Raw genomic sequence first — 13673 nt, forward strand, 5'->3', positions numbered from 1 at the left:
ATTGTGATTCATTTCTAACACTTTCTCCTTCAGAGTATTTGAAGACACAGCGTGTTCCTCTTCAGTGAACCTCAGCGTAGCTTGAGATTGTGCTCAAGCACATGTGTAACATTAACGTATTCACTTGAATACTGGCTAAGACATCAGAAACCTCCATTCACATTAATGGATGCTTTTGGTGGCTGACACTGCCTAGTAAGGGAGCAGGAGACAGATATTTCCATTAGTTTTCCTGGCCAGAACAATCCCCAGATCTCTATCCTATTGATAACTGGTGGAACCCACAACTGACCTCATCACAGCTTCAACTGAAGGCAAAACTGTCAGGATAGTGGAATGTGCTTGGACTACAGATTTTTCAAAAACTTGTGGAATACAATACCTATTTAAGCTGCTCTTACTGGTGATTAACATGTATAGTGGAAGGTTTTGTCTAGTTTGAAGAGCAACTGTATACAGTGCCGTTAATTATAGTCCCAGAGCAGTACCAATTAAAACCAAGAGTTGAACCAGCAAAAAAGCAATCAGGTGTAGCCATCATAGAAGCAGGACACTGAGGGCATTTTGTGCTAGTACGGCAGATACCAAACAGTCTGAAATGTAAAAAAAAAGACTTGCAGTCTTGGCCTCCTGATTGGCTCCCCTCAACACAGGTCAAGCTCTCTGGTCATGAGTACCAGTTTGAGTCAGGTCATTGGCTGACTATGACTGAGAGTCACAGTGGGCTGAGCGGGATGAGTCAGCGGGCGGTGCTGTCAAGGAGGAACAAGCCTCTCCTCCAATCAGCACTGAACCTCCCAGGACCTGTTAAAAGATGATTGGCTCAGAGGTGCGAGGGCGGGTTCAGAAGAGTCTGCCTGCACTTCCTCCTTCTCCCCAGTGGGAGGTCCCGGGGTTTGTAGCTGTGAGTCGAGACGTGAAAAACACACATTTGTCTATTGCTCATCGAGTGGGTATAACAAACTGAAACAGGTAGGATATGAAAGCTCAGACACCTATGAGATTTGAGAAATCTCTGGCCTTTACATAAACATATAGAGATCAGCTTCCCAGTGCAGGCTCTTGTGGTCACACTGACATGCTGATTTTTCATCCAGCTGAGATCTTGACTATTTAATTTAAATCCAGATTGAAGTAAGTATTTTCTAATTAGACATTTCTGAATTGTTTTAAACTCGGCAACTGTATGATTTTAAATTTACTAGGTAACACTCATTGTCATTGGGGAAATTGCAACATGTTACACAAGAACATAAGTAAGTTTACAAATAAAGAAGATTTCACGTCTGTCTGGTAACTGGTAGCTAATCGATCCGAGGACTCATCCAGCCCTTTACTGGGAGAAGCGGGATGTCTGCTCTAACAACATGGCCAAAGCAGAAAACAACGGAAAAGGTCTCATCAAGGCAGATTACTAGTTCAGTAATGGGCCCAGTAAAGCAACCAGGAGATCAGCCGAAATGAAACCAGCAGACACTGGGGGCCTGAGGACCAGGGCTGAGAAGCTCTTCGAGGTCCTAGACTGCAGCCTCTCCGTACTGCTGCTTACATGGTGATGACATGAGCTTACACACCTGGAGAAAGCCACAATCTGTTCGTAATGTTCCCTTGGGTAAGGAGTGCCATGTGCTCAGCAGATAGTGGAAAGCCAGCCCTTGACAACACACTAGTATTTCAGCAGCACACCGGCCAATTGAAACCCCCCCCCTCTCTTTTGCACAAGTGTCCTGAAGGATTGTATCAGACCCCAGCCCCCTCTCCCACGCACTGCCAAAGAGACAGGGACTGCAATGACACGGACAGAAAGAAGATGAAATTGAAATTTTTTAGCGAAGTGTGATCAGGAATGTCTAATGAAGCGTGGAGGTCAGGAAGATGGAAATTTACAGCACACAGTGGCATCGAGATGATACCTCGCTTTCGGTCATGCAACACTCAGACGGGTGGCTGTTTTGAAGCTAATTTGTACAACACCGTGCAGTCAAAAAGTCATTTGCCATTTTTTGATTGCAGAAGCTCCTCAGCCTCTCTTTAAGTTTTATTTCCCGTGCCTTTTTCAATAAGCTCCCTCTATTTTCTCTGACTGTATCAAACACTATCTAAGCTCATCAGTAACGGAGCCACATCAGTAGACCTAACAGAACCAGGATGAAGTTTCACTTTCTGGTATTACAATGCTTTAAGACCAGATAGATTTAAGGCTTTAAAGATTTAAATGGTTTAATTTTTAAATGGTCTTTTTAAATTGAAAAATATAAAAAAATCATACCACCACGTAATAAATGCTGCTGTATATTATGTCCTCTTGGGCTAAAGGACTATTAAAAATAAAATCTTAATTTGGCAAGAACACATTATGGCACATGCTGGCTTATATTTCTAATTTTTGATTTCTTTGTATCTAATGATCAATATCTTATTCTCCCAGTCCCAAAAGCAGTGTCAGGCAACCCAGAATATCTCAAAATCTGCACTCAGAGCCCCAGTAGAGCTTCATGGGCTGCAAGAGGTAGTCAACAACATATTTCACCCAATTCTTATCCAATGGACATATTGTATAGCTGAAAGGATCATGTAAAGTTTAGTAAACACGGGAAACAGAGACACTGTTTAAAATTCCTGTAGCTCTAGACTACCAACTGTTAGCCCATAAGATCTGTCTCAGTTACCCAATAGGAGAACTCTCTAGCTAAATGCATTTCCTTCCATTTCTGACCTCAGGAACATGAGCACTCAGCTTCACTGGGAATGTTGTTGACATCTGATCTGCACAGGAACATGCAAGGAAGCTCCTCCCAGGATTTTGTTCTTACAAAATGCAGTCACTTTCATAGCAAGTTGTTTTTTTACAGAGTTTAACAGGAGGTGACAGTCCATAAACTGCATATCTAATACAACAAATGCTTGTCCAAGTCAAAGTAAAAGCCAAAAATCTTTCATTAAAGTGCCTGAAACTACTGTGCCACACTCATATAGGCCAGTTCATATGAAGCCCAAAAGAAAGCATTGCTGGTGTTCCTCACAGCTTCGTAGCCCATAGTGAATAGTACAGTATGTGTCTATATATCTAAGTGAGACAGAATAGATTATAAGAGGTTTTGACTTTAAGAACACAATTGTCAGGAACTTGATCCTAAGCACTTGTACACAAATTCTGTATATTGCAACCAGAAGCCTATTTGCATGTTTTACCTTTCATGTCACTGAGTGCACTTTGATCAGACCTTGATCCTAAACGTCTAAGGAAGAGAATTCAGGGACAAATACTAATGGTAAAACCTGGGCTACAAAGTAAGGCCGGCTTCGGTCTCAGCTCAATGGGACTGTAGAGGTGCAGGGAAGGAAAAGATGGCCGCCATCACAGTGGACGGACCGGGAGCGTTTTTAGATCAAGAGAACTGAGCTGATTGAGAAACCGCCCCGGAGAGGCTGGGTTCTGCACAACCTCGCTGCCCACCACAGGCATCTGAGGCACAGCCTCAGCAACAAAACCCAGCCCCTACCTGAAGAGAGTGCCGGCCTCAGTCTGAGCCGCAGATCAAAGCCAGCACAGATCTCCCAGAGGACAATGCTTGGCCATAACAAAGCAATTCCTTCCTCTGATCCCTTCGCTTCTGCAGCAGCTTCGCAAAAATACATTTTGGACGTCTGCAGGCTTGACAGCTGCTTGCATAAGAGTGCCTGACTGCGAGCATTTAGCAGTGCGTGCCCTACAACGGGCCAGCCATCCATTCTCATTCTCACTCAGGGCCCGGGAGCCACGACAGCTCAGCACAATTAGGAGTGCCTACGTGGACGACATTTCAAAGGGCTTATGGTCAAAAACAGTTCACTCTTAAAACGGTGCAAGTGACAAATCAGCGGTTTCAACAGCTCAGAATTCAAAGCTCCATGTGGCATTTTTCCATCCATCCAGCTCTTAACCACCTCATCCAGTACAGGGTAGCAAGGGCACATGGCAGGGTACACCCTGGACAGGACACCAGTCCATCGCAGGGCAGACTGGCACAGACACACTCACACCCCAGGGCCAGTTTTCCCTCTTTCCCCAATATGTAAGAATTATTCCTAGAATAATCCTATTATATACTCCTATTAGAAGACTACTTCCTCATGGAAATAAATCCCCAGATTACAGCAGGCTTTGACAGAAGGATTGCTGAAGGAGTCCTGGTCCCTAGTAAATTAGTCCTTAGTTGGGTGTGAGATGACCAAACTGGAATAGCTCAGCATTTCTGAGATGCATTGTCCATTAAATGTAAATTAGGTCACTGTCTATTGTGAGAATAAAAGCACAGCCTTACTGGCACAATTCGTCTTGCACAATGTTTTTAAGAATAGGCTCTGCAACGCTAGATCTGATCCACAGTGTTATTGTCTTATTGGTAACTTACAGTAAACATGTAATTAGTAGAGATCAAGAAAGCATTTTAACTAGTTCAGCAGTTACTAGCTCCTAGTAAGTCACTCAGAGTTTGGCAGGAATCTGTGGTTATTCATGACTGGGGCTGCCAGCCATGTTTCTAGAAGGAAATAAAGCTTGCAGTCATATCTGGAAAATCATTTGGCTACAAATGCACAGTATGTGAACAGTATTCAATGTGAAAGCAGCAACTGTGTTAATGCCTGGAAACACATTTGAAATGGCCGGGACTAAAGCAGTCCTGATAACAAGGAGAACCTGGTGCCAATTTTCTTTAGCATTGTAATTGACTAAATAAAGAGAAGTGAAATATCAGCTTCAGCCACACAATAAATATTTTCTTTTTTGGGGGCACAAGAGTAAATAATTGTAGTCAATGGAAACTTAGATTTGCATGCACCTGCTAAAAAGATATTTGGTATTTATGTTTATATATAAACTAGCAAATAATCCAATGAAAGTGAGTTTTAGTTCTTCTGCACAGAGCGTGTCAATTTATTGCAACACAGAAAGAAAACATGATGATGATTAAACGGATTGCCCTCGTTTTCTGCAGTCTCTGAAGTTGCAATTCAAAATACAACCTGCAAAAAGATTCAACTTCAGTCATACTAATCATCACAAATCGATAGCTTGGATCGAATAATGTTCGATCCAATATTTCTGACACCTCGCATAATTTTAAACAGCGACAATCTGTTCCATCCTGATAAACAAATTCAGCACACAGCACTTTTCCTTTGCTAGAGGTGAAGTTTTACTTGTTCTTTCTAAAAAAGGAAAAATATTATCTTTTATGATTCACAAAAAAAAATATTTTTTATTTATTACATTTTAATAGAGTCTCGCAAACACACTGTGGAGAGGAAACACAAATACGTTTACTCTGCCCAAAGCAGTCTCCATAGCAACAGCTCAGAAAGCCCACATCTTAAAGACACTTTGATGTGTCCCTGTTGTCCCAGATTTACAACTCATCACCAGGGACATTTTAATTTAATTATTGGAATCTAATCACAAGCAAGTTCTTACAATAAAAGCAGGATTAATGCCACTCCGATGTTTTATGCCAGTCTATTTAAAAGTGAACATTGAGAGTTCTTGCAAGATGAAGATAATAAAATTGAGACTCTTAATAATATATTCAGTTAGCCTTTTTTAACAAGAATATACGGAACAGAAACCTGTCTTCTGTGATTTATTGTAAATACACCTTGGAGAATTACTATGCTAAAAGCAACATTTTTTTTTCCAGGTCAAACAGACCTGGGCTGAAAACTAAAATCTCTTTACTAAAAATAGATACACAAACAGAATTACTTCATTTTTGAATTCCACTCATAATCTACACTTACAGTATTGGAAATAATTAAAGAAACAGAAGATACTGGACACATATTGCAAATGGCACTAAACAAATATGTACAAACATAAACACAATTCATTAACACTGAACATGTTGTTCAGAACAACGTCCTATATAACTCTCCAGAATTCCTCCAAGCTGTTGAACCTTCTCAGCCTGCTCATGAACAAATATGGCTTGAAGGTGTTAGTATTGGAGCTTCGTTAGGCCACACATCATTGTGCGGGTCCCATCAGCCTCTCTCCTTCCCAGGAAGGGTGGTTCTGTATTTGCTGAGTGCTTGGGGTCATTTGTCATGTAGAAATCTGAGTCCCTGCCAGTGGGAACAGATCCAGAGTCTGGGTGCCGTCAATAAAGCAAAGTTCCTGACACCCGTGACTGGGATACAGCCCTACACCAGGACTGATCCACCCCCATGCTCTACTGTAGCAGCTGTACCCCCAACTGTGATGCTGTTCTCCAGTCCGCCTTCGAACAAACTGACATTGATTCCTGCCAAATAGCTCAAACCTGGACTTGCCTGTAAAGATAACTTTTTTCTAGGTTTGATCATCCCACTGTTTTTTATCTGTTGCCCATTTCTGTCACTGTACTGTATTTTACTGCTTTTCCAAAAACAATGGTTTCTGAACAGCTTCACGCCCACTGAGTCTGTTCTGAGCTAATATGTGTCTTAGTCAACTAGCTAAATTTAAATGGATCTCAGCTAGATGTTCCCTCCCGTACTTGCAACAGGGTCATGTACAAGATCTCTGCTGGATCACAGCCAGTCATGTGAAGAATTTGCCTGGAGAACTTTTATATTGTTTTTCAATCATTTGGGTTTTCTTCTCTTGTCAAGTTTCACAAATCTTCTTCAGGGTCACTTGCTCATGGCCCCAGGTGCAACATAAGATCAGGCTGCAAGCTGCAGATATGAGTTTCCTTCCTTAGCTAAAACCTTGATATCTATGTTCGTGGTTGGCCATTTCTTTCCCGGAAGCCATCACTAACACCACATGTAGCAAATTTTAACAGCATCTCGCTTCCTGTACTTTCACACGGTGCCTCGTAAGAGTTTTCAGATTCTTGCACAGTTTTCACATTTCGTTGTTTTAAAGCTTACGATCATGACACTTTGAAGTATCAATTAATATCTGCCACATACACATCTTATTCCACCTATTAAGTGGACAATCAATATGAAAGAAAGACTGAAATCTCATGATTACATAATATTCAAACCCTTTGTTGTTTCAGTGTTTCATGCAAGTTCAGATTCAATAATCTGTCTCTCTGTGAGGTCCTGCAGTCAGTGAATTTCAACTAAAGATTCAACCATGAAGACCACGGAGCTCAGGAATAATGTAGCAGAAAAGCACAGAACAGGAGAAGGCTGCAAAAAAAGCATTTCAAAGGGCCTTAAAATCGCTTTCAAAATGATTACGTTGATGAATAAGAAGATGAAGGCATGCAGAAACTGGGTCGATCAGACCTTCCCAAGAAACTGAGCAGGTGGAGGAGGAAAAGTGGTGAGAGAGGCCACTGATGCCAAGGTCAAACCTCACCTCCAATCCAGTATGGGGCTTGCAACACAGCCCCTGTGTTATACAAATATATATGTGGCAAGACATGTTGTGGTCAGACCTGACAAAATTGGAACTTTATAGTCTAAATGAGAGGTGTCACCTCTGACAGAAACCCAACATACTGCAGCACATCACTCTGTCAACACCATCCCTACTGTCAGGCATGTTGGTGGCAGCCCTGGAGTGACAGTTCTGCTGCTTATTAGCAGGGACTACAGGTTCATCACGACTGAGAGGAACACAATACCGGAAAATCCCAGAGGAAACCTGCTTCGGATTTAAAAATAAAATCATCTTTCAGTGGGACAGTGATCTGGAATGGCTAAAGAATGAGCAGGTGTTTCCTTTGATGGCCCCGTCAAAGACTATGGAGAATCAGTGGAAACACATGACCCCCTCACCCCCAGACCTGAGCCTGGGATGTCTGCCAGGACGAAGGGGCAATGGTTGCAGCAAGCCCGAATGCAAAGCTGGTAGAGACCCACGGACATCGGCAACCGAGACTGCTGGTGAAAATGATCTCCCACCACACGTGCAGTTCGCAGGTCTGCACACTTACGCAATTAACACGTTTATGTTGTTTCTCTGGAGTTTTACTGAAATTTACTGTAAATGATCTAACCCCCTGAAGTCTTCATTTCATGTTGTTAACATCGATTTTTCAGCATTTCAAAACTGCTTTTTTTCCTCTAGCGACGGTAAATGACGTCGACCCGGCTGACCTTCAACCCTATAGTGCTCCTAACACCCAGAAATCCGCTCGCGGGATCATCCGTCCGCACAGGAGGCTTGAAATTTCACAACTGTGGACATTTCAGGGATCAGCTAAAAATGATGATAAAGTAAAAATGAACAGACCGCATTTTAGAGCAACTGTTTCTACCGTGCCACAGAACTGCAGCGCTTCAATCACATTACAGCCTGTTCGCTGAGCTCGCATGTCATCCCTTCCACTGTCGCTTCTGCTCGAGTAGCTGCTGTACTACTGTACCACGCGAGTTTAACACTTATCGTTTATCATTACCATGATCATCATCATCATTATCATTATCATTTTAACACCTTTTTTCATTTTTATTTTAGGGCTCACGCGATATTAAATGTGAGGGCTGTTCATTTCCGAAGTAAGAAAGTCCCAAAATTCAGGATCACCTCCTGGGCGCACGGGAATTCACGCTGATTCACGCTCATTCATTTTGAAAACGTTTCCCTGTCGATTGCACGGTCAGGTCGTGCTCTAACCTGCCGGGGAGACCGCGGTGAGTTCGCTCGCCAGGCTGGCGGACCGGGGCGCGTCTCCACACGCAGGGTAACGAGCCGGCCAGGAGAACCCGCTCGGAGGCTAACTGGGCTGGGCAGGCAGTCACTCGACATCTCTCAGAGCTCGGATTTCGTTACCCTGATAAACTCTGTCGGATATGAGAGTCTCTCTGTAACAAACATGTAACATGTAAACCACCCGCATTCCTTTACTGCTTGCTTCAACAGAATTAATCCAACAAACCACCAACTACTGAGGAGTTGGGGGGTGGAGGGACGTTAAATTAGTTACAGGCGGAATATTTTTTCTTTAATTTCTTTGCGAATGAATTTGAAAACAACTGCTGTCGTCGATACTGTATAGCGATTTGTAAGGTTGTAAGGAAAACCAAATACAACCTGAACTAACAATTTAACAAAAGCGGTAAGTGCACTGGTTTTTCGTGGTCTTTAATGTTGTGTTACCTTCAGGCAAATCGCTTTCATGTAATAATAAAAAACATACCCCAAACGTTAATCAAATATACTGATTTATACAAATAAAGCATATTAGTTTACTCATGTCCCGCAACTGAAATATACGGACACACACACAGAAGGCAACAACTTTTTGAAGAAAAAAGTAAAACCCACTCAAGTCAGACTTTCAAAGGACCCTACCTGGCTTGTGCTGGCGGGGAAAGACGACAGAGGCGGGACATCCATAATCTTCAAATCGTACATGTTACCATTCAAAATCACTGAAGGTCTGTACACATACCTTGAGTTGGTTGGGGTGTAAACCTCAGTGAAGTCATTGTACAGAAATTGACGTATAATGGAAGTTTTCCCCACTCCAGGGCCTCCAATGATCGCAATACTTAGCGTCTCAACCATGCCGGGGATAGCGGTACCGTGGACAGCGGTACGCAAAAAACTTCCGTTCAATCCGGGGCGCATGTACCCCTTCTGCCAGCCTTTATGAAAGTAAGCGAAACCCCTTTCCCGTATCTTTTCCAAAGGCTCCACTTTTATGTTTTATTCATAACCAGCGAAAACAACAAAAATGACGCCGATTCACTTATTATGTGCGATCCAGAGATGGATAATTTTAAATCGTCTGTTTCTTTATCAGTCATGATTTCTTATCATGCAAAAAGGTCTATTGCTTTTTTTTTCTCTCTCTCTCTCACACACACATATATATATTCCGCTTAAACGGACATCATTCAAGCATCCAGCTTGGAAAAGCGATCAATTTCGCAGCGTCTGCAAATTCCTTCGCGGAGAAGCCCCTGGCGCTCATCTCAAAACAAAACGCGTTCTGATCGCCTGTTTCTGGACGGCATAAAGTGTCTCTCTCCCTGCCCTCAGTCCTGTGACGGATGGAGGTCTTGCCTTCATCGGATTTTGGCGAACCCGTCATCTAGTCCTCGGCACTTTGTGCACAGCTCCGGATACACCAAGGACACTTGACACGGAGCGCCCGCGATCGCCAAAGCCGCCAGCACCAACCAGCACGTGATGCCGATACAGTTCTCCGAGCCCCCAAACGATCATTATAATCCCCTCACCCACTACAAGCTGTGTCTTGTCATTTCATCTGATAGACTAAAAGGCTGCGAACACGCTCGGCTCTCAGTTGTCAGCCCTCGGGAGACGGTCAGCGCATACGCGCCTGAGATCGCTTCAACTCTGCCGTGCAGTGTGTGTCTGTGTTTGCACTTCCAATGGCAATCTCATCGCCGCGGTCCGCTGATCTTCTGGGCAATCAGCCCCCCCCCTTCGCTCTTTTATTATTCTCCACAGTTTTTTTTCCTTCCCTTGTGAGCTCTAGATGAAGCACAAAAGACGCACAAGATTCAGGAAAGTGAACCCCCCCCCCCCAAAAAAAGACCAAACTGTTCTGTTCTGACAAAACGCCTCCAAAATATTCGGTCATCGCCTGGAGAAAATACAGTATAAAGGAACACGTGTGTACAGGATTCCTGTCATTTATTTTTAGTCTATTTTTATCGGGCCGATGATTTGGTTTGTAACAACAAGCTCCTCTTAGAGGAGCGCCCTCCAATCTCCTCCACACATGACTACAAATCCAACAGCTTTAGAGGGCGAAGCTTCGTTTTATAGATTTCTGCGCGCATGAAAGAACTACAGCGTGTGATATAACGCGCAGCGCCAGAAACAATGCGCAGAGATGGATTGGGGCCGAGCCGCCGAAAAGACCGCGGCTTGGAGTTAAAGATTAGCTCCTTTAAAAGCTTTATCATTCTCCGACAGACACAAATTCCGTATTTATATTCGTTCTGGTGAATAAAACCCCGTGTCATCACCAAGAGGCTTTCTCCCGATCCGAGCTGCAGTGAGTTATGTTGCCCTGGATAAAATTAGTCTCATTGTTACACTTTTAATTTGCCCACACGCAAACATGCTTTAGTTTAAAAATATTAAAAATAACAATAAAAAGGTTGGCAGGAAAAAAAAAAAAGAGCTACCCTGACTGTCGTGACGGCAGTTCTCATTCTGGCTGGGCTCTCAGCTGCTTAATCAAGCTCCTAATTTAACTAGTAATTTGATCAATTAATGACTTGTTCTCCGTTATCTTGGAGCGCTAAAATGTTGCAGTTTTCACATTATTTATTAACTCAGTTTTTAAGGATCAATTTAAATGTTAGTTCCAGAACTGAAGAACTGAAAGCAGGTTTAATTAGTGAATTCCAAATTAATTGATCTAGGCAATCAGTTACCAATCGGCATAATAATAAGAAGAAGTAGGGAGCTGCGTCAGCATGCGTAGGCTGCAAAGGAACAAGTAACAGGTTTATTCCCTGCTGAAAAGAGAAGCAAAGAAACAACGTTTTGGGGGTTCAGCCTTCAAGTGTGTGGTATAATAATATTGTTTTATATAGCACCTTTAAAAGTAGCATCTCCAAGCGCTTTACAGTGGGTGTAAAAACAATTAAGACAAAAGATGCAGTACACGGTCATTAGGAAATGGAACAGATACAGACTCTTACGTAAATAAAAGCCTTTCTGAAAAGAAAAGGTGACTGTCTGATATCCTTATGGATGGAGCTCCAGAGATCTAAGGCGTAGCAGCAGAAGGGCCTGTCACCCACAGTACAGCATGTCCACAAGGTTAACGGAGAGAGATCAGTCAGATGAACAAAGGTTGCGAGGTGTGGAGTAGGAAGATAGTCATAAAGGCATTGAGGTGCCAAGTCATGTAGCCTTACAGGTGAACACGAGGATTCTGACATTGACTCAAACCCCGGGTTTTTATATCAGAGATGCAGTTGGAGCATGCAGAGAGCCACTTCTGTGTCAGGTGTAGTATGGACATACAGTAGATACAGTAAACATGTTTATGAAGAACACAGCCTTGGGTTGAAAAGACAGATAAAAGGAAGATCAGTGGCATTACTAGGGGTACAGTACTGATGATTCGGGGTAACAGGATGGCATCATGATGGTTACCACTGTACTGCCGCCTCTCAGTGCCAACACCTGGTTCAGTTAAGTTGATAATTAGTTGAGCACCTGGAGGAATCCCACAGGGAGAAGATACAAACTCCAGGCAGACAGAACCCCAGGTCCAGAATTGAGCCCAGAGGCCCAGTGCTGTGAGGCAGCAATGCCAACCACTGAGACACGGTGCTGCCCGTTTCCACACTAATATTCCTGAATTCATTCCAGATTAGTTCAGATTCATTCAGTTCTACACTTGCTCACACACACACAGAGTGAAACATGCTAAGTGGTCTCATGTTTATAGAATTCAGCTTGAAGGTACTTACCCATAATGATGCTTTTTGCTAGGATGAACGCTACTCATTGTGTAATGAAAGGATCAGCAAATCCTTATCCCAAAAGATCTGTGTGTGCCCCTTTAACATAACGCGGAATAATTACAGATTTGCTAAAATATGTGCAGCTGATTTTAAATGTTTACATTTTGAACATCTCTCTGACAATATGGGATGTAATAAACATTAACATGCTATCAGTTTAAAATGAGCTTTGCAGCAGGGCAAAATGGAAAACCAACCCACAACCAGATCCCATTCCATATCCATTTCTGCTTCACTTATCCCAGTCCCAGGATCCACACAGACTAATAGACAGAATGATGAGGCACCAGTGACTCCCCTGAATGACAATGAACAAGCCCACTACACCTGAAGGAGCACCCAGAAATGATACATCTCATTTTACATGTATTTACTGGACCATCTCAAAAGAAGACATGTCAAGAGGGAATAAGGATTGAAGCTGATTCCATTGAAAGCAAAACAAATAAATTAAACCACCATAAAAACATTGAGATTGATTTGACTCATCGTATAGTAAATCAAGACTATTATTCTTATACTATTGCATTAGAAATATCTTCATTTCTCATTTAAGTCTTTCGCTTGCCTAGGCAATATGATAATTGCTCCCGGAGCAATAACTGCATTGCTAACCAACCATGATTAACAGAGCGTGCTCGTCTGGGGGATGCAGAGAGATGTGTTTTAAATATAGCAGGCGAGTGGAAACAACTGCAATCTCACATGATTTAAAAATAGGTGATGGAATAGGAGGATTTTTCTGCAGAGCATGTAATAGGTTTGGATTGTCAAATAACCATGAGAGCTTTCTTTGTTTACGCAATATTATATTATTGTCTGGGATTATTTGTTACATTGGGCTCATTTTCAGACTACTTTGACATGCAGTTGTGCTTCAAGCATTAGAACATTTTTGCTGTTTCCTACACATTTGATTGTGTAAGAATTGCCATTTTTCCCTCTTGAGTTATGAAATGGTAAGCTAATTAGGATATAGAATGGAATCCAGTCCTAGGCTTAATGCCAGGAAATGAATTCGCTTGGCTATCTTTCCATCACTCCGTGAAGTGAGGGATAGTGTGACTTTGAAAGTTGATCTCGATGGGGATTTATGTGCATTGATCCCAGAGACACTATAGTTTGGATATGTCCGTCTTTATGGACGGGCATGTCATTTGCTTCTGATTAATGAATGTATTGACCCGATGCGACACTACATCTGACAGTAGAGTCTTTGACAGACA

At 42.6% G+C, this 13673-nt stretch overlaps 1 protein-coding gene across 4 annotated transcripts in view; it reads right to left on the minus strand.

Annotated features, from left to right (window-relative positions):
- The window catches only part of rasl10a (RAS-like, family 10, member A), a 31965-nt gene extending 21247 nt beyond the window's left edge, over positions 1–10718 (minus strand). For 2 of the 4 annotated variants that reach the window (XR_015929834.1, XM_088618324.1), the window contains exon 1: positions 9278–10699. Coding sequence is in view for 3 of the 4 variants with exons in the window: in XM_088618324.1 (XP_088474450.1) it covers positions 9278–9556 (279 nt within the window). In the remaining variant the exon portion in view is untranslated. Of the gene's footprint in view, positions 1–8599; positions 8788–9277 lie in introns of all 4 variants that reach the window. The other 2 variants (XM_088618326.1, XM_088618325.1) reach the window with 2 other exon arrangements.
- Between the last annotated feature and the right edge of the window lie 2955 nt (positions 10719–13673).

Source organism: Lepisosteus platostomus, chromosome 24 (genome assembly GCF_059453375.1).
Source record: "Lepisosteus platostomus isolate fLepPlt1 chromosome 24, fLepPlt1.hap1, whole genome shotgun sequence".
NCBI classification, from domain to species: Eukaryota; Metazoa; Chordata; class Actinopteri; order Semionotiformes; family Lepisosteidae; genus Lepisosteus; species Lepisosteus platostomus.